The sequence below is a fragment of the Heteronotia binoei genome, chromosome 10, assembly GCF_032191835.1.
Source record: "Heteronotia binoei isolate CCM8104 ecotype False Entrance Well chromosome 10, APGP_CSIRO_Hbin_v1, whole genome shotgun sequence".
Lineage (NCBI taxonomy): Eukaryota > Metazoa > Chordata > Lepidosauria > Squamata > Gekkonidae > Heteronotia > Heteronotia binoei.
Window position 1 is genome coordinate 98,036,742 of NC_083232.1, and position 20,493 is coordinate 98,057,234.

Sequence of the window (20,493 nt, forward strand, 5' to 3'; positions counted from 1 at the left end):
CAAATGGCCGCCAATGGGGTGCGGGAGACCTCTAGGGCAGGAGCTCCAAACAAAGGGAGGACTCCAAATTGGGCTGCAACCCTCTTGTACGTGGGGCCAGGAGGGAGGACCTGGTGCGGCTGAAGGAGAGGGGTCTTGATAGCCAGTTCAGGTTTGTCTTCACAGAGGGTTGCCCACTTCTGGGTTGGGAAATTTCTGGAAGTTTTGCAGATGGAGCCCAGGAAGGTGGGGTACAGAGAGGGGAAGGACTTCAGTGGGGTCCACTCTCCAGAGCAGCCGTTTCCTCCAGGGGAACTGATCTCGGTCACCTGGAGATCGTGTAATTCTGGGAGCTCTCCCTTCCACACAGTATCCTCTCTGGGCTTTATTCTCCCAGGAGTTTTTCCAGGCCATGGCAAAAGGGGTCTGAAAAAACACAGAACTGTGCATGTGTGGGGGGAGGGGCGGGGGGAACTGGGAGTGCCGAGTGGCAAAGGATACCACCTTTGGTATCCAGCTTGGTGTAGTAGTTAAGTGCATGCACTCTCACCTGGGAGAACCGGGTTTGATTCCCCATTCCTCCTCCACATGCAACTGCTGGGTGCCCATGAGCCAATCACTGTTCTCTTGGAGCTCTTCTGCTCAAGAGCAGTTTCTGTCAGAGCTCTCTCAGCCCTACTTACTTCACAGGGTGTCTGTTGTGAAGAGGGGAAGGGAAAGGCGATTGTAAACTGCTCTGAGACTCCTTCCGGTAATGAAGGGTGGAGTATAAATACTGTATAAATCCATCTCTTCTTAAAAAGGTAAAGGTAGTCCCCTGTGCAAGCACCAGCCATTTCTGACTCTGGGGTGACGTTGCTTTCACATCATTTTCACGGCAGACTTTTAATGGGGTGGTTTGCCATTGCCTTCCCCAGACATCTACAATTCCCCCCCTGCAAGCTGGGTCCTCATTTTACCCACCTTGGAAGGATGGAAGGCTGAGTCAACCACCTGAATCTAGCTTCTGCCGGGATCAAAAGATCATGAGCAGACTGCAGTACTGCAGCTTTACCACTCTGCGCCACGGGGCTCTTATTCTTATTCTGTAAGGGAGTGGGGGGGAACTAATACTGTTCAGAAGCTCAGCTTGGGCAAAAACCTGGTTTGGAAATGTCCTGCATCCATTAGCCAATACCTCTAAAGGAAGAGACTCTGAATCAAAACCAGGGCTTTTTGCAGCTGTGGTCCCCCCCCCCTTGTGTCACATGCCCAGTTGGCCCTGCCAAGGCCAGAGGGGGAGCCAAGCGGCTGGGCTGGCCCGGAACCACCTGTGACAGGACTGGCAGCAGCAGAGGAAACCGCAGTTGCCACCTGGGAGTGGCATGAAGCCGCCTGCTGGGCAGGTGCTCCACAGCTCCAGGACAGGGAGTTGCATCCTGTTGCCAAGGTGACGGCAGCAAGAGGCTGAGGCGTCTCGTGGGGAAGGCGTGTGAGGCACCTTCTCCACGGAAAATACCTGGACATCTCTTGACTCAGAAGCAGCAGTCCAGGTGATTGGAAGGCCCCAGCAGCTCCTGGAGAACAGACGAGGCACTGGGCTCTAATAGGAGCCTTAGTTCAGCAAGCAGAGATCAAGGCAGGAAATGGCTGCTCTTGACTCACTCATTCCATGAGATTCATTGTCCCTCTGGGTAGGTGATTCAGTCTGAGGGTCACGGTTTTCTGAACAGGACTTTGCCAAGAGGGCAGCTATAACAAGGGCTGGGGGAGGCCCATGGTATTGATAACAATAGTGTCAGTCAGGGTTGCCAAGTCCAATTCCAGAAATATCTGGGGACTTTGGGGGTGGAGCCAGGAGACACTGGGGTGGAGCTAGGAGCAAGGGTGTGACAAGCACAATTGAACTCCAAAGGGAGTTCTGTCCATCACAATTAAAGGGACCTCACAACTTTTTAAATGCCTTCCTTCCCTCCACCCTCCCCTTCTCTGATTTCACCTCAGAGGCGGAGCGGGCGACGCCGCTGCGCGGCTGCCGCCTCTTCTCCGCTTCACCGTAGCTGCTCCTCCGAGATGGGCTCAGTCTGAGCCCATCTCGGAGGAGCAGCTACGGTGAAGCGGAGAAGAGGTGGCAGCTGCGCAGCGGCATCACCCGCTCCGAGATGGGGCGGCTCGCCATGCTCCTTGGTGCCGTTTCCCCCCCACACTTCCGTTTTTGGGGGAGCGGGGGAAGAGGCTGGAAATTCTGGGGACCCCCGCCAGGGCGGGAGGGTTGGGAAGCCTAGTGTCAGTTTATTTTTGTACATTTTACACACACACACACACACACACTGGCTTATCTAGATAGCTCTGAGAGAGCCCTGTGTCCTTAGAACATAAAAAAAGCCCTGCTGGGTCAGACGTCCAGCCCAGCCTCCTGTCTCACACCACTGCCAACCCATTCCTCTGGAGGGCCATGGACAGGGCAGAGAGGCTGAGGTCTTCCCCCAGAGTTGCCTCCTGGCTCTGGGATTCAGAGGTTTCCTGCTTCTGAATGCGGAGGCTCCCGTTTGAAGCTGTCCGTGCCTGCGGCCATCACTACCCTGTCCGGCAGCGAATGCCACATTGTAATCGCCGTCTGTGTGTAAGCTAGCGTTTCCTTTAGTCCGTCCTGAACCTCCTGCCCATCCGAAGTGGTGTCATTTGAATCGCTCAGAGCCAACCGGCAGCATTTTTGCCATGCCTTGTGGCTATGATGGCCTGTCCAACATATTACAAAGCAGGTTGGGGGGGGGGCAGGGGCAGGAGCGGATGGGGCAAGCGCCGAATCTTCCTCCCACCCAGATGCTTCTCCCCAACCATTTTTTACAGTCCCATTCTGAGGCATGAACACCTATAGAAAAACAGCAGAATTAGAAGACATTTTTTCTGGAAGGAAGAGGAAGTGTCCATTTCCCCAACTTGCCCATCTGTGCCTCCAGCCTTTTTTTTGGGGGGGGGTGGGGGTGCAAAGGGAACACGCTGGATTGTGCTGTTGCAACATCTCATTGGGTTCCTTGGTGTGACTCAGAAGCAGGATCTAGAGCTGTCCTGTGTAGACAAGGGACAGGATAGTTTCTCAGTGGCTTTGGCAGCAAAGTCCTTAAGGGCAGGAAGCAGGGTTAGTCCCCCTCCAGTGGAGTCCCCCTCCAGTGGAGTTGAAGAAGAAGAAGAAAACCATAGATTTATACCCCGCCTTTCTCTCTCAATAAGAGTCTCAGAGTGGCTTACAATCTCCTTTATCCTCTTCCCCCCACAACAGACACCCTGTGAGGTGGGTGGGGCTGAGAGAGTGCTGACAGAAGCTGCCCTTTCAAGGACAACCTCTGCAAGAGCTCTGACTGACCCAAGGCCATTCCAGCAGGTGCAAGTGGAGGAGTGGGGAATCCAACCTGGTTCTCCCAGATAAGAGAGCTCTGGCTGACCCGAGGCCATTCCAGCAGGTGCAAGTGGAGAAGAGGGGAATCAAACCTGGTTCTCCCAGATAAGAGCCTGCACACTTAACCACTACACCAAACTGGTTCCACCAAAAGTCTGCCATTGCTACTTTTGGCAGAAAGGAAAGCTCTGTGCCTTGTGCCATGGAGACGCTGCCTGCCTCTATCCTGGCACTGGGCAGCAGACCTCCTCTTGGCAAGGCAACTCCATGGTTATGAGGGAGGGAGGGGGTGTCTCCCCTCCTGAGGTGAGCTGGAAAGACCTTCTGCTGTTGCATAACGAACAGGAGACACTGGCTCACAGCACTGTTGCTAATAATAATTCTAGCATTTATACTAGGTGCTTTACATACATTATCTTGTGAAATGCAATCTTTACAAGAACTGTGTCTCGTGTATGGTTGAAGGAAGCATAATGCAGCCACTGCACAAAGATAATGCCTTTGGCCTTTGCCTGGAAGTGAGCTCTCCGACTAACCTCCCGTTGAGTTGTAGCATGGAAGAACATAAGATGAGCCCTGCTGGATCAGGCCAGTAGTCCATCCACTCCAGCATCCCATCTCACACAATGGCCAGCCAGTTCCTCTGGAAGTTCAGCAACATGGCATAGAGGCTGAGGCCCTCAGAAGAACATAAGAAGAGCCCATCACGGGGGGACGCTCTGGCACTTGGTAGGAAACTCTATGATTATCCCCCCCCCCCCCCCCGAAATGCTAGAGTGTCACTCCCATAACGTGCCCAGCATGATGATATCACTTCTGGGTGATGCCATCATTGCTGGGCATGCCACTGTGTGCCAGCGCTCCCCCCCACTGGCCAGTTCCTTGACAGAAAGCTGGAGGCCCCAAAATTGGGGGAGACCTTTCTGCAGATCCTGTTGACTGACACATGATCTCCAGACTGCAGAAACCAGCTTTGGTGAATGTACTCTGTAGCATTCTCTCCTACCGAGTTCCAGGGTTGCCATTTCCCAGCTGGGAGAGGGGGATCCCCCTTTGGGGGGCTTTTGCCCAGCGGGCCAGCAGGAGGAAATCCTGCCTCCCAACAGGAAGTAAATGTGATGCACTGATGTCACACGGAAGTGACATCAGCATGTTGGAGGCATTGTGCAGCAACGCTCTAGATTTTGGGCAAAACTCTATGAGTTGAGGTTGATTTTACCATAGAGTTTTGCCCCAAAACAAAAGTGTCACCGTGTGGTGTCCCTGACATGCTGACATCACTTCCACGTGATGTCACCAGACTCCCCACATTGTGGTGCTCTGCCCCAGGCCTGGGATGTTCCCTCCCACCCCAGGTGAGTGCACCATTTGGACCTGGCAACCCCACAGAGTTCCCTCCCCTCCTCGAACCCCACCCCCCCCAAGGCTCCACCCCCAAATCGCTAGAAATTTCCCCACTGGAGCTGGCAGCCCTGGCCTCTGAGCTCCTCAGCATGCTCTACTACGTGGCTCCCTCTGGACCGGACTGGACTGGACTGGTGGCTGCTTTCGGGAAGGAAATGCCATGCCTCAAGTTCTGACAAGCAGAAACGTGTCTGGTGTCTTTGGCTATGGGTGCAGAAAGGGAGTGGCTCCACCATTCCAAAGGATGAGTCCCCGTTCTGTCCAAAGGCACCTCTGGGGTAACCAGGTCCCCCTGCCCCGCCTCCGGTGGGAGATAGGGGTAAGGTTGCCAGATCCAGGTTGGGCAACTTGGGCAGAGCCTGGGGAGAAGTGGCTCAGCTGGGCACAGTGCCGGGGAGTCCACCCTCCAAAGCAGCCATTTGCCCCAGGGGAGCTGATCTCTGTCGCCTGGCGATGAGCTGTAATTCTGGGGGCTCCTCAAGTCCCCCCTGGAGGCTGCCATTCCTGGGCCCCTCTCAGATTTCACCCCTGATTAAGATGCTTTAGGATCCGTGCGTGGCACACCGGCTTTCTTGCCAGTGTGGGAGTAGCCTGAGCTTTGGGAGATACAATTGATGCTCCCCAAATGCACCTTTTCAGTTGGTTCTAATAATACAAGTCTCATGGACAACAGTTTCAGATTCCTGGAGCATGCAGAAATATCCCAACTATTTAAATCCCCCAGGAAGCTACATGAGTCAGGCTGTGAGTGAGGCCAATGTTTGCTTACAGAGAGTCATTACACTATGATGTAACGATGTCTTTTTAGTTGACTTGACATGTTTTCAGGGTGCCAGACTCAACAGTCAGCTTGCTGGGAGGCTTAGTAAGGGCAGCAGGCTTGTGGAGTCATGCCTTTGCATCGTCTTGAGGACTCTGTGCCTGCTGAGTGATTGTGAAGTGAGGGGAAAACCTTCCATTTCTCCCTGTTGTGCAGAAGACTGGGGCAGAGGACTTGCCAGAAAAGCAGAGGCTGACTGCTAAGTCTGAGATTCTGATTCCCTTTCAGGGTTGTGCAGTGAGTGGGTGTGACTTGCACTGAATCTATTAAAGCCGCTTTTGACATGCATAACAGAGGAGTTCCTGGACCTGTTGAGCCGGTTTATCTGGAGAGCAAACAATAAGACTGTAACTGTTGTAATTAGGACGAGGCGGGTGCAAAGAAATTAATGAGAGCGACTCTAAGGCCAGTGCGAGTGACTGCCACGGATTTCTCTGCACGCAGGACTGGCCACGGAACCGACACCCGGGAACCCAATGGTGGAGCAAAAGATATGGCTCGAATGTGCGTCTCCTCCAGAAAAAGGTCAGTGTGACATAAATGAAAATCTGGCTGTTCAGAAATAATGAGGGCGAGTCTGGTTTATGTACAGAGAGAGGAAGGAAAACTTAACTTCCACATTCCTGAATTTTGAGTCTGAGCGCGGAGGTTACAAGAAGGAAAAAGCTGGGGCCCTGTTGTGAAGCAGGGAAGAAAATGTGCTAATTAAAAAAGAAAAAGGAAAAAGACCAGGATCAGTCTATTGCTAGCAGGAGGTGAGGAATTTCCTTTATATTTAAATAGGGCAAAAGTCTGAGTGCTGAAAATGCTTTGTTTTACCACAGCAGAAGATTTTGGAGGGAAAATCTCTTTCCTGAGGAATGATCCCCTCTGAGGAGATGCCTGGATATGTGTGAGGACAGAGTGGCAGAGAGTTCGGGCCAGTTTGGGGTGTCTGAGGAGACACAACAGAAGTGCTTCTTCACACACACAAAAATCAGTCTTGTTGGTATACTACATTTTTATATCGATGCTGAAAACATTTCCTGGGTGCCTCCCAGAATTTCATGAGGGAGCCAGCCCGGAGTTTGTGGAGAAAGCCAGCGCACAGTTAAAGAGTCAGGCAAGGGTCTGGGAAACACAGGTTGGAATCCCCACTCTGCCATGGAGGCTTGTTGGGTGACCTTGGTCCAGTCACACCCCCCCCCCCCCAGTCTAACCTACCTCACAGATCTGTTGTGAGGATAAAACGAAGGAGAGGAGAGTGATGGAAGTGATGGAGGTATAAATAAAATAAACTATAAAGTTCTACTAGGTAGGACCTGGAAATATGGAAACAACAACAGCGCGGTCTCCTCTCCACAGTTTTAAGGGGAGACCCTCAAAGTGCCACTGAGCTGGCCAAAGGTAACTGCCAACAGTTTGATTCTGGGTATAAGCTTTCGTGGGCATGCACGCTTCATCGGATCTAAGAAGGTAGATAAGCAGCCACCGTGTTGTTATTTGTACAAATGTATTTTATTTGGTTCTATTTCTGTGCTGTCATTTCCCACAAAAGTGAATCTCAGAAAACATATGCAATTGAAAGAAAGAATACACAAAGTTATAGCTTCCACATTGACTACAATGCCCAAACCACTTTAACTGAGTATTGCATTTGATCAAAGTCAGTAGGTGACTTAGAGCAACCAGGTCTTCACCGAGAGTTTTGGTGTTTTGAGCTCTCCACAATTGTTAACAGTTGAATTCCTAGATGTGTCTTGCGTGCCTGAGAAAAACCACTGGGAGCTGGAGGTACAAAACCCTTAGAGCACATTGACTACCCTTCTCCTCAAAGGGGTCCCAAAGGGACTTACATCATTCTTCTCTCCCTCATGTTATCCTCGCCACAACCCTGCGAGGTAGGCTGGATGGCCCTCAGTGGCCCAAAAGCAATAAGCACAAATGCTCAGGCTGGATCAGGCCTATGTTCCTCTGCTTGAGTGACTCGAACAGCAGCCTGGCAGGGGTCTCAGGCATTCACAGGCAGGCTGTAAGATGGCAGTGGCCCTCCCCTGTCCTTTGTCCCCACCATCTGCTATTTGCATATATTTATTATTTTTATTTACTTCATTTATACCAGGGGTGGCCAAATTATGGGTCGGGAGCCACATGTGGCTCTTTCACACATATTGTGTGGCTCTTGAAGCCCCCACTACCCATCGGCCAGCAGCTTGGAGCATGCATTTAAAGTTAAAGTTGTTTTTTCCATCTCTCCCTCTCCCCCCCATCTATTTTCCTTCCTTCCTTCCCCCCTCCCTCCCCCCCCTCGTTCCTTTGCGGCTCTCAAATGTCTGATGTTTATTCTGTGTGGCTCTTACATTAAGCAAGTTTGATTTATACCCTGCCTTTCTTCCCGAAGCAGTTTACATTCTTTGCCTCTGTTTTATTCTCTCAACAATCCTTTGAGGGCGGTTAGGCTGAGCATGTGTGACTACTCCAAGGTCACTTGGCAAGCTTCCGCAGCAGCGTGAGGATTCGAACCTGGGGCTCCCAGATCCTAGTACAACACTTTAACCACTCCACCACATTGTCTCTCTAGAGTATCCTGCTTCTAGAAATAGAAATTTCACTAAAGTATCACGGCCACTCTCTTTTGATAGGCCTCTCCTCTATGAATAGATGCCATTTTTTCCAGACAATATAATTCAGCGATCAGCCCCACAAAGAAGCCTTAAGAATAACCTAGCCAGGTTTTTTAAAAGCAATCCTGAGTCTAGACTGCCGGCAAGCTGCTTAGAGCTTCCAAAAAGGTCCAGGGAGTCCAGCTGCGGTGTTGCGAGGGGAAGGCAGAGCACACCCGCCTGCCGCCAATCCAGATTAGCTCTTAGTCTCCACAGATTCCATCCCAGGGGCAAAGCAGCCTGAGACAAATGATCTTCCCTTCCCCCACCCCTGCAGGGCTCTGTCCCAGAACTTCTCCCATTGGTCCTGAATATGGCTCGATGCCTACACAAGCATTATCCTGTCCATTTTGACCTGCTTATGTGACTGACATCTCATACGTACTGGTAGGACTTCAAAGAAGCCGGAGGATAAATACAAAGAATTCTCCTTCCAACTCTATTACAAGACAACTATATCTATTGAACATGAGGACATTTCCTGATATTTGAAGAAGATGAAGAAGAAGATATTGGATTTATATCCCGCCCTCCACTCCGAAGAGTCTCAGAGCGGCTCACAATCTCCTTTCCCTTCCACCCCCACAACAGACACCCTGTGAGGTAGATGAAGATATTGGATTTATATCCCACCCTATACTCTGAATCTCAGAGACTCAGAACGGCTCACAATCTCCTTTCCCTTCCCCCCCCCCCACAACAGACACCCTGTGAGATAGATGAAGATATTGGATTTATATCCCGCCCTCCACTCCGAAGGGTCTCAGAGTGGCTCACAATCTCCTTTCCCTTCCACCCCCACAACAGACACCCTGTGGGGTAGATGATATTAGATTCATATCCCGCCCTCCACTCCAAAGAGTCTCAGAGCGGCTCACAATCTCCTTTACCTTCCTCCCCCACAACAGACACCCTGTGAGGTAGATGAAGATATTGGATTTATATCCCGCCCTCCACTCCAAAGAGTCTCAGAGCGGCTCACAATCTCCTTTACCTTCCTCCCCCACAACAGACACCCTGTGAGGTGGGTGGGGCTGAGAGGGCTCTCACGGCAGCTGCCCTTTCAAGGACAACCTCTGCCAGAGCTATGGCTGACCCAAGGCCATTCCAGCAGGTGCAAGTGGAGGAATGGGGAATCAAGCCCGGTTCTCCCAGATAAGAGTCCGTACACTTAACCACTACACCAAACTGGCTATGCACTGGAGATATTTGTGCATGCACATGTACGTGGCGATTATCTGAGGTCTGTTGCTCGACAACCCTTGTGGCACCCTGACGAAGGCGGCAGCCGCAAGGTGTTTGGCGTTTCATCTGTTTTACATTCTGGAGGGCTGCCGTGTTGGTCTGAAGCCAGAGACCAAAGTGTGAGTCCAGGGGCGCCTTTAGGACCAGCAGAGTTTAATTCTGGGCAGAAGCTTTTGAGTCCCTGAAGAAATGTGCATGCACAGGAAAGCTTATGCTCAAAATAAAACTGTGTTGTTTTAAAGGTCCCAATGGACTCATTTATTTTATTATATTCTTTGGCCAACTGAATATATAGAATCATAAGAATCGGAAGAGACCTCCAGGGTCATAGAATCCTAGAGTTGGAAGGAACCTCCAAGGTCATCTAGTCCAACCCCCTGCACAATGCAGGAAACTCACAAACACCTCCCCCTAAATTCACAGGATCTTCATTGCTGTCAGAGGCCCATCTAGCCTCTGTTTAAAAACCTCCAGGGAAGGAGAGCCCACCACCTCCCGAGGAAGCCTGTTCCACTGAGGAACCGCTCTAATGGTTAGGAAGTTCTTCCTAACGTTGAGCCGGAAACTCTTTTGATTTAATTTCAACCCGTTGGTTCCGGTCCTACCTTCTGGGGCCACAGAAAACAATTCCACACCATCCTCTATATGACAGCCCTTCAGATACTTGAAGATGGTGAACATATCACCTCTCAGCCACCTCCTCTCCAGGCTAAACATGCCCAGCTCCTTCAACCTTTCTTCATAGGACTTAGTCTCCAGACTCCTCACCATCTTCGCTGCCCTCCTCTGGACCATTTCCTGATTGCACAGAAAGAGGAGTGACAAGAAAAGACTTACTTGTTGAATGTGGGTAGATTCTCTGGTTTCCTCAGTGGTGGGTATATCCATTTTGTGATAGAACTGGATGTTTTATAAGGAATGCATTCAATTTGCTGAAATTGTGATACATCCAGACAGTTTTTCTAGTTACGTGTTTGAGACTAATTTTGCACAGAGCCTATTGGCTTTTTGGTTTTTCCTCTACACTGGAGAGCCAGTTTGGTGTAGTGGTTAAATGTGCGGACTCTTATCTGAGAGAATCGGGTGTGATTCCCCACTCCTCCACTTGCACCGGCTGGAATGGCCTTGGGTCAGCCATAGCTCTGGCAGAGGTTGTCCTTGAAAGGGCAGCTGATGTGAGAGCCCTCTCAGCCCCACCCACCTCACAGGGTGTCTGTTGTAGGGGAGGAAGATAAAGAAGATCGTGAGCAGCTCTGAGACTCTTCGGAGTGGAGGGCTGGATATAAATCCAATATCTTCTTCATCTTCTTCTTCTACACCGTGCCGCTCGTTGGGTCACTTGACCTCCAAATGGAGCCTGGAGATCTAGGGTTGCCAACTCCAGGCTGGGAAGTTCCTGGAGATTTGGGGGTGGAGCCTGGGGAGGGCAGAGTTCGAGGATAGGAGAGGAGGAACCTCAGCAGGACAGAATGCCATAGAATCCACCCTCCCGATCAGCCATTTTCTCCAGGGGAACTGGTCTCTGAAGATCTGCTGTAATTCTGGAAAAGCATCACGTTCCACCTAGAAGTTGGCAGTTCCACCACAGAGCTTAGTTCCCCTGAAGGAAACAGCAGCTTGGGGGAAGAAGTGGCTAGGTCTGTGTCATCACACATCATCAGTGCGTTCCCTCCCAAACTCTGCCTTCCCCAGGGTCCGACCCCAAATATCCCAGAATCCCCCAAGCCAGAATCGGTAACCCTGGAGCCAAGATAACTCCAAGCCACCTTCCCACATCTGGCTCCATTTCATGGTTGCTTTAAGCGCGCTGCTGGAGTAGAGGGGGAAACAGAGGAACTAGCATTTGTATAGGTGGGAGATATAAATTATAAGTCTTCCTCTTAGATATGGTTTTGTGATATAAACAATTTTATTGGTAACATATGGTAGCAAATCTATATCAATATCTTACAACTTAAAAAGAAAAATTTATCTACCCCATATCTTACTTTTCTCCCACACCTCCCCCCGTTATTTGACCCCCACCAGTTTTATTTACTTAAAAAAAAACAAATATTAAATGTTCCCTTAACTTTTAAAAAACCCAAAAGTTATATTCTTCTTTTAAAACTTCATCATTATCAAAAATTGTCCAGTGTCCTTTTATATTCCACTCTTTTTCTACGTATCTTCTGAACTTCTTCCACTCCATCTTAAAAACTTCCAAATCATAGTCTCTTAATATTCTTGTTAATTTGTCCATTTCACTCCATGTCATAACTTTTATAATCCAATCCCATTTCTCTGGTATTTTTTCTTGCTTCCACAACTGTGCATACAATGTCCTAGCGGCTGAGAGCAAGTACCAGGTTAAAGTTCTATCTTCTTTTGGAAATGTTTTCATTTGTAGTCCCAACAGAAAAGTCTCTGCAACTTTGTTAAACTCATATCCCAAGATCTTAGAAATCTCTTGCTGAATCATCTGCCAAAACATTTTAGCTCTTTCACAAGTCCACCACATACGGTAGAAAGAACCTTCATGCTTTTTACGTTTCCAACATCTGTCTGGCATCTTATTATTCATCTTTGCCAATTTTTTAGGAGTTATATACCATCTATACATCATCTTAAAACAATTTTCTTTAATACTTTGACATGTTGCGAGTTTCATAGAGTTCTTCCACAGATATTCCCAAGATTCCATCTTTATTTCTTTATTTACATTAATTGCCCATTTAATCATTTGAGATTTCACTACTTCATCTTCTGTAGACCATTGTAAAAGTAATTTGTATACTTTTGAAATTAGTTTATCATTGTCTCCAAGCAGAACTTTTTCCATTTCTGTTTGCTCTTTCCTTATTCCACCAGTTTTAATGTCATTCTCTACCAAGCTCTTTATTTGTTGCATTTGAAACCAATCATATTTGTGACTCAATTCTTCAGCAGTTTTCAGTTCTATTTTTCCACTTTGTATTTTTAACAATTGATTATATGACAGCCACTTTCCTTCACCTATCTCAGTCGTTATCTTTATTACTTCAGCTGGCACTATCCATAAAGGTCTTCTCTCATCTCCATATTTCTTGTATTTTGTCCATGTATTTAATAAATTGCTTCTTATATTATGGTGAGAGAAAAGACCATCCATCCTCTTTTTTCCATAATACAAATATGCGTGCCAGCCAAATTTATTTCCGTGACCTTCCAACGCTAGAAGTTTTTTGTTTAACAGCGTTATCCATTCTTTCATCCACACTAAGCAAACTGCTTCATGGCATAATTTTAAATCTGGTAGTTGAAATCCGCCTCTCTCTTTTGCATCTGACAGAATTTTCATTTTAATCCTTGGCTTCTTCCCAGCCCACGCAAATTCTGAAATTTTCCTACGCCATTTATCAAATTGTTTAGCATCCTTCACAACAGGAATAGTTTGAAACAAATACATTACCCTTGGTAGAATATTCATTTTAATTGCAGCTATTCTGCCCAGCAATGACAAATTAAGCTCATTCCATTTTAGCATATCTTCATCCATTTTAGATATGGTTTTCATTGCCGTTTTGGCTCGCGCGTTGCTTGGAACCACACGTTTTCTTTTAAAATGCTCGTATTGTTTGAAGCAAGCACGTAGTTAAGCAATATTAACGCTCAGATGGGCAATTTAGGCTGATGCAGGTCTGAATTCTTCCAGGAAGAGACGGGAAGTTCTGTGCTGACGAGGGGCTTCATGTCCCCCATCTGTGCTTTCACGTTTGCTCTATAACTGCACATCTTTTCCGTTTATTGCCTGCACATTTCTAATCGAGGCGCGTTGTGATAAAAATGCCATTATGAGATGGGCTGTCTCCGAAGGACAGAGGTTGGGAAGCCAGCAGGGGAGATTTCAGGGGAGACGAATGAGCTGCCAACGTGAGCAGGGCCTCTTTCCAGTAAGCCAGAGACCGCCGCTCATTTTACAGCCCCGCAAGGAGGGCAAGAAGCTTTACAGGGCAGACGTAATGCGGGGCTCTCTCGCTGCTCTTTTGCTCAGCCGTGACTCACCCAGTTTGCGCTGCCTGCCCTTGGCCTCTCACGCTCCACACCAAGCAAGTTTTGGCAGGATAATTGCTGCCTCCACTAGGCAAGGGAACAGATGGATCATCATATTGTTGACGCTGAAACTTTGGGGTGCATCCAGCCCTCGTGCATCATAGGCACAATTCAGCTAAGATGCAGCGTTTCCCGGCCCCGTTGAGAGATGTAAGCAAGAGAGGTGAACTGATTTCCCTGCCCCTTCTGGTGTGAGTGCACCAGCCGAGGTTTGATTTTTGTCCTTTTCGGTAGGGAAATCCTTGGAGATTTGGGGGTGGGCTAGGGTTGCCAAGTCCAATTTAAGAAATATCTGGGGACTTTGGGGGTGGAGCCAGGAGACTTTGGGGGTGAAGCCAGGAGACATTGGGGTGGAGCCAAGATCAAGTCTGTGACAAGCATCATTGAACTCCAAAGGGAGTTCTGGCCATCACATTTAAAGGGACAGCACACCTTTTCAATGCCTTCCTTCCATAGGAAGTAATGAAGGATAAGGGCACCTTCTTTTGGGGCTCATAGAATTGGACCCCCTGGTCCAATCCTTTTGAAACTTGGGGAATGTTTTGGGGGGAGGCACTAGATGCTGTACTGAAAATTTGGTGCATCTACCTCAAAAAACAGCCCCCCCAGAGCCCCAGATACCCGCGGATCAATTCTCCATTATTTTCTATGGGAATAAATCTCCATAGGGAATAATAGAATTCCCAGCAGATATTTCCCTGCTTTCTGACAACCCTGAAGTGGGGGGAGGGCTTCCAAACCGGGGGATCCCCTGCCCCCACCTGGGGATTGGCAACCCTAGGGTGGGCCCTGGGGAGGGAGGAGTGGGTGGAGAAGGAAGACCTCTAGAGCGACGTTGCCGGCACAATGACATCACTCGCGGGTGACATCATTGCGCCGGCGATGTCGAGGGAGGTTCCCCCCCTGGCCCAGTGTGGGCCGGCAGATTGGGAACCTCCCGGGCAGGAGAACCCTCACCTGGACCGGGGGCTTAGCAGCCCTATCTAGGCCTGACTTGGAGCTTGCAGGGCTTTTTTTGTAGCAGGAACTCAGTTGCATCTTAGGTCACACCCCTCTGATGTAGCCAATCCTCCAAGAGCTTCCAGGGCTCTTTGTACAGGGCCTCTTGTCAGCTCCAGGAGGATTGGAGGGTGTGGCCTAATATGCAAAGGAGCTCCTGCTACCAAATAAGCCCTGCTGACATGTCTCTGTAAGAGGCTGGAAGGCTGCCCAGGTTCCCTGCAAATGGAGAGGAGGAAGAGCTGGGTGCTGGTCCTGCCTAAAGCTGCCAGATGGGACAAACCAGTCAGAACACCAGTCCCTTCTTTTTCAGCCAATCAATACTCCGACTTCTTTGGGCAAGTTCCGATGCAAATTATAGATGTTCAGTCAGTCCAATGCATAAACAAGTGCAGCCAGCGATCCATAAGGCAAGAGGTTTGTACTAGTGCCCCTGTTTCGCATTAGCTTCTTCAAGCGTCTGATACACTGGGTAAGAATGCCAACACTTTCAATAGTAAGAAATCCTATTGACTACGGAGGTGAGTTCCGGGGGAAACGGTTTCTTTGGACAATAGACTCTCTGGCATTGAAGCCTTGCTGAGGTCCCGCCCCAAACTCTGCCCTCCCCAGGCTCCCCCCCCAAATCTTCAGGAATGTCCCAACCCAGAGTTGGCAACCCTAGTCCTTTCCCCTCCATCTCTGAGGCCTGGGCTGGGGGAAGGGACCGTTCAGTGAGGCCTTGGACTGGTGGCTGATTTTTATTCATCCCAGCAGTATTTAGTGACATTAGGCTTCCCAATCCCCAGGTCCCAGAGGGGGATCCCCCGGTTTTACAGGCTTCCCCCCTCCCCCAGCCAGCTGGCTGGTGGGGGAAGCCCCGTCCCCAGAACCATCATGCACCTCCACGAACGATTCCCATAGGGAATGATGGGGAATTGATTCGCAGGTATCGGGGGCTCTGGGGGAGCTGTTTTTTGAAATAGAGGCACCAAATTTTCAGTATAGCATCTAGTGCCTCTCCTCAAAATACCTCCCAAGTTTCAAAAAGATTGGACCAGGGGGTCCAATCCTATGAGCCTCAAAAGAAGGTGCCCCTTTCCTTCATTATTTCCTATGGAAGGAAGGCATTTAAAAATTTGTGCAGTCCCTTTAAATGTGATGGCCAGAACTCCCTTGGAGTTCAATGATGCTCGTCACACCCTTGCTCCTGGTTCCACCCCCAATGTCTCCTGGCTCCACCCCCAAAGTCTCCTGGCTCCACCCCCAAAGTCCCCAGATAGTTCTTAAATTGGACTTGGCAACCCTAAGTGACATGCTATTCACCAGCAATGTTCTCTTGAAGCTGCAGAGTCTTGTGAGCAAAAATTCTACTTTGTGAGCTGCTGGCCTTGAAGCTGTGAGCTCCTGCATCAATTAGTGTGCTCTTGGTCCATTTTTCCTGGGCTAAAAATCTGTGAGCTCGCTCACGCTAACTCAGTTTAGAGGGAACACTGGTCACCAGCTGTTTGGCTTTCATCTCAGCCTTCCTTCAAGGCCTCAGGGTGGTGGGTATGAGTCTCTCTCCTCCCTTGATCCACACAACAACCGTGTGGGGTCGGCCAGGCCGAAGGAGAGTGCCTGGCTCTTCCAGGTGATACCCAAGGAGCTTGGTGGTAGAGTGAGGCTGGGAATCTGGCTCTCCTCCCCCAGCCTCACATGCTCTTCCTCTGCCCAGGGGCACAGTGGGGCTTGGGCCAAAGCTCTCCTATGACTCCTGCTCATTTCAGTGGGGCTTCAGCGGGGGAACTGCCCTGCAAATTGTGCTCACAGACAAGCTTGATGGGAAGGTGTGTTTGTGTGTCTCCTCCCTGACCGTCTCTTCTGTTCACTCAGAGAGGGCAGGTAACCGACAGGGCTGGCAACTCCGGATCAGGAAATTCCTGGAGATTTTCGGGGTGGGACTTGCAGACGGTGGGGTTTGGGGAGGAGGGGCGTCTGCAAGGCAAAATGCCACAGAGTCCACCCTCCGAAGCAGCCGTTTTCTCCAGGGGACCTGACGTTTGTTGTCTGGAGATCTTGTAATTTTGGGAGATCTCCAGGCCCCACCTGGAAGTTGGGAACAATGCTCCCTCTAAGCTGTGGAGCCTTGTGAGCAAAAATTCTGCTTTGTGCACTACTGGCATTAAAGCTGTGAGTGATTTGACTACTGCATAAATTAGCTTGCTCTGGGGCCATTTTTCCTGAGCTAAGACAAAAATCTGTGAGCCAGAAGCTAAAAAACTGTGATCTAGCTCACACTAACTCAGCTTAGAGGGAACCCTGGTTGGGAACATTAGAGAGGTGTGTTCAGATTCCAGCACCTACCCTGAAGCTTGTCAATCCCAGCCTCACTTGCCTCAGGAGGAGCCCTGTGGCGCAGGGTGGTCAGCTGCAGTACTGCAGCCCCAAGCTCTGTTTACAATCTGAGTTCGATCCCGGTGGAAACTGGGTTCAGGTAGCTGGCTCAGCCTTCCATCCGTCCGAGGTCAGTAAAATGAGGACCCAGCTTGCTGGGGGGGAAGTGTAGATGACTGGGGAAGGCAATGGCAAACCACCCCGTCAAAAGTCTGCCGTGAAGAGGTCATGATGCGATGTCACCCCAAAGTCAGAAATGATTGGTGCTTGCACAGGGGACTGCCTTGACCTTTATAGGGCAGGCCCATAGCCAGGATTTAAAAAGTTGAGGAGCATTTAGTGGCTCCCCTCCCCTGGTCACCACTTCTGTGACTCAGAGTGCCTCACCTTCCCTGCCTGCAACTGCCACTACGGCTTGAGGGGCAGCTTTCAACCCCACATCAGTTGCGGGGGGGTGGGGGGAGGGAAGGTCAGGAGCATCTGATTTGGGGCACCCTGCATAGGGTTGCCAATTCCCAGGTGGGGCAGGGGATCCCCCGGTTTGGAGGCCCTCCCCTCGCTTCAGGGTCATCAGAAAGCGGGGGGAGGGGAGGGAAATGTCTGCTGGGAACTCTATTATTCCCTAGGGAGATTTATTGCCATAGAAAATAATAGAGTATTGATCTGCGGGTATCTGGGGCTCTGGGAGGGCTGTTTTTTGAGGTAGAGGCACCTAATTTTCAGTATAGCATCTAGTGCCTCTCCCCAAAATACCCCCCAAGTTTCAAAAGGATTGGACCAGGGGGTCCAATTCTATGAGCCCCAAAAGAAGATGCCCCTATCCTTCATTATTTCCTATGGAAGGAAGGCATTGAAAAGGTGTGCTGTCGCTTTAAATGTGATGGGCAGAACTCCCTTTGGAGTTCACTTATGCTTGATCTTGGCTCCACCCCTAATGCCTTGATCTTGGCTCCACCCCTAATGTCTCCTGGCTCCACCCCCAAAGTCCCCAGATATTTCTTGAATTGGACTTGGCAACCCTAACCCTGCAGGAGGTCAGGGGGGCAGGGCCCCCACAGGCCCCTCTGTAGCTACAGGCCTGCCATAGGGAGACCCAGGGCTTTTTTGTAGCAGGAACTCCTTTGCATATTACGGCACAGCCCCCTGATGTAGCCAATCCTCCAGGAGCTTACAGGGCTCTTCTTACAGGGCCTACTGTAAGCTCTTGGGTGATTGGCTATGTCAGGGGGCTGTGCCCTAATATGAAAGGCGTTCCTGCTACAAAAAAAAGCCCTGGAGAGACCTAGGTTTGTCTGCTGTGAATTTTTGGGAAGAAGCGAGGGGTAAAAATGTGCCGGACAGTGGGTGTTCTTCTGGCACACTGCATCTCAGGGTGAGAGACCAGGGGGCACGATGAAGATTTTTTTCCTCCCCGATGCGTCTGAAATTTCTGTTTATGGATATTGTTTGGAAAAAAGTGACAAACGATATCCATAAGCAGACATGTCAGAATATGATCAAATGCCTACAACTATCCAGAATGTTTTCTGGATTTGGGGGGGGGGGGGGGGTGGAGCATGTTTTGCTCTCCTCTCCCATCCTCAGCATTTGCCAAAGGTAGGGGGGTGGGTAGGACGTGCCCCAAAGTCAGCCTGGAGTTTCTCTGTCTAGACCAAATATTTCTTCCCTGGTGATTAGAGGAGGCTGGGTGGATGCCGTCCGTCCATCCGGGGTCAGCAGTTCAGAGAATGAGGCTGGAAGATAAACTGGCCTCTGAAAGATAATCAAATCAGCACAACCAGGAGCTGCCCGAGGCAAAGGGAGAGAGACCATAAAGGCTGGGACTCCAGATCCCTCTTGGAGGCTGTGCTCCTTCACTAACTTCCCCGGGACTAAGCCCCAGGGCTGGCATCAGTATGTTGTAAGGTCTTCCGTGGGGCCCACTGCTGCCGGACGCCTGCCACTCGCTCAACTCCCCCCTGCTGCTTTCTGTGAACCCTCTTGCAACTTACAGGCCTAGCTTCCCCAGTGCCCCCAATTGTTAGGGTTGAGGGGTGGGGGGACAGAATTGCCAGCCTCCAGGTGAAGCGACCACAAAATAAACAGCATTGTATCTTACTCAAATTAGCGTGTTATAATTGTTATTCGTAAATTCATGCACTCAAAGTTACATTTCCAGAGCCATAATTCATATCTAGACTGCAAAAAAAAGAAGTCCATGTAGAAGTCTCTAGTCAGTTTCCAAAACTCTGGACAATTTCCAGTAGTGTTCCTCTGAGCTCTTGGCTTTGGATAAGTGATGACACATCTCCTGGGTTTAAACTGGACTGTGTTTCAAGAGGCTACAAGATATATCTGAGCCACTTGGTGGGAAGGGCGGGATATAAATCATAAATAAACTAAACTAAACTATCAGATGTCTGAGAGCTGCAAGACGAATGGAAAGACAGTGCCGGAACTCTCAAGAGGGAAATGAAGGAGACACACATGGATGCCCCTCATGAATGTGGATATGGAACAACTGATTGGTTTAGAATAGGAAAAGGAGTTCGACAAGGATGTATATTGTCACCCTGCTTATTTAATTAATATGCAAAGTACATCATGGGGAATGCTGGCCTGGATGAAGCACAAACTGAAATTAAGATTGCCGGGAAAAGCATCAACAACCTCAGATATGCAGATGACACTGCTCTAATGGCAGAAAGTGAGGAGGACCTAAAGAACCTCTTGTTGAGGGTGAAAGAGGAGAGCACAAAAGTAGGCTTGAAACGCAACATCAAAAAACTAAGATCATGGCATCCGGCCCCGTCACACCTTGGCAAATAGAAGGGGAAGATTCACATTTCTGGGATCCAGAAACACTAATTTGAGCAGACTTTGGAGGATGGTGGAAGACAGGAGGGCCTGGTGTGACTTTGTCCATGGAGTTGCAAAGAGTCAGAATCGACTGTGCGACTGAACAACAACAAAATCTGAAGAAGTGTGTGTGCACATGGAAGCTTATACCCACAATTAAATTTTGTTGATCTTAAAGGTGCCACTGGACAAACACTGTCACTGAACAGCACACACAAAAAACCCTCTTAATTCTTTTTCTTTCTTTTTTAAAAGAAATGATGGTAAAGGAAGTGTGCATGTTCAAAGGGGAAAATGCAAAGCCATTTCTTCCCTCATTGCAATTTTATTCACTATTTGTTTTTCTTATCCAGGGCATTAAAAATAGTTCTTTCTGCATTATTAGCAAACAAAATGCAGTATATCCTGGAAAAACCATCTTTTTAGGGGGGATGTTGACAATATCAATGAGAAAATGAGGTGTTGTAGTAAGAATCTGGGAGACCCAGGTTCAAATCCCCACTCTATCATGGAAATTTGCTGCGTGACCTTGGGCCACTCCCATGCTTTCAGCCTGACCTACCTCACAAGGTTGTTTAGATAACAGAATGGAGGGGAGGAGGACAATGTAAGCTATTTTGGGTCCCCATCTGGGAGAAAGGTGGGTGATAAATATTTTCTACCTATTCCCTCCAGTAAAATATGCCAGAGAGAAATATTCCAAAGCTTGCAATACTCTATTGCAGCACTAGAGGGCATACAGGCTCCGGGAAAGAATTTCCGCC

The 20,493-nt window shown here is 49.3% G+C and overlaps 1 protein-coding gene across 1 annotated transcript in view; it reads left to right on the top strand.

Annotated features, from left to right (window-relative positions):
• Window positions 1-6,028: 6,028 nt before the first annotated feature.
• PTPN3 (protein tyrosine phosphatase non-receptor type 3) overlaps window positions 6,029-20,493 on the top strand; it is a 190,113-nt gene continuing 175,648 nt past the window's right edge. The window contains exon 1 of the mRNA XM_060247824.1: window positions 6,029-6,104. Coding sequence (XP_060103807.1) covers window positions 6,056-6,104 — 49 coding nt within the window. The 5' untranslated portion in view covers window positions 6,029-6,055. The remainder of the gene's footprint in view (window positions 6,105-20,493) is intronic.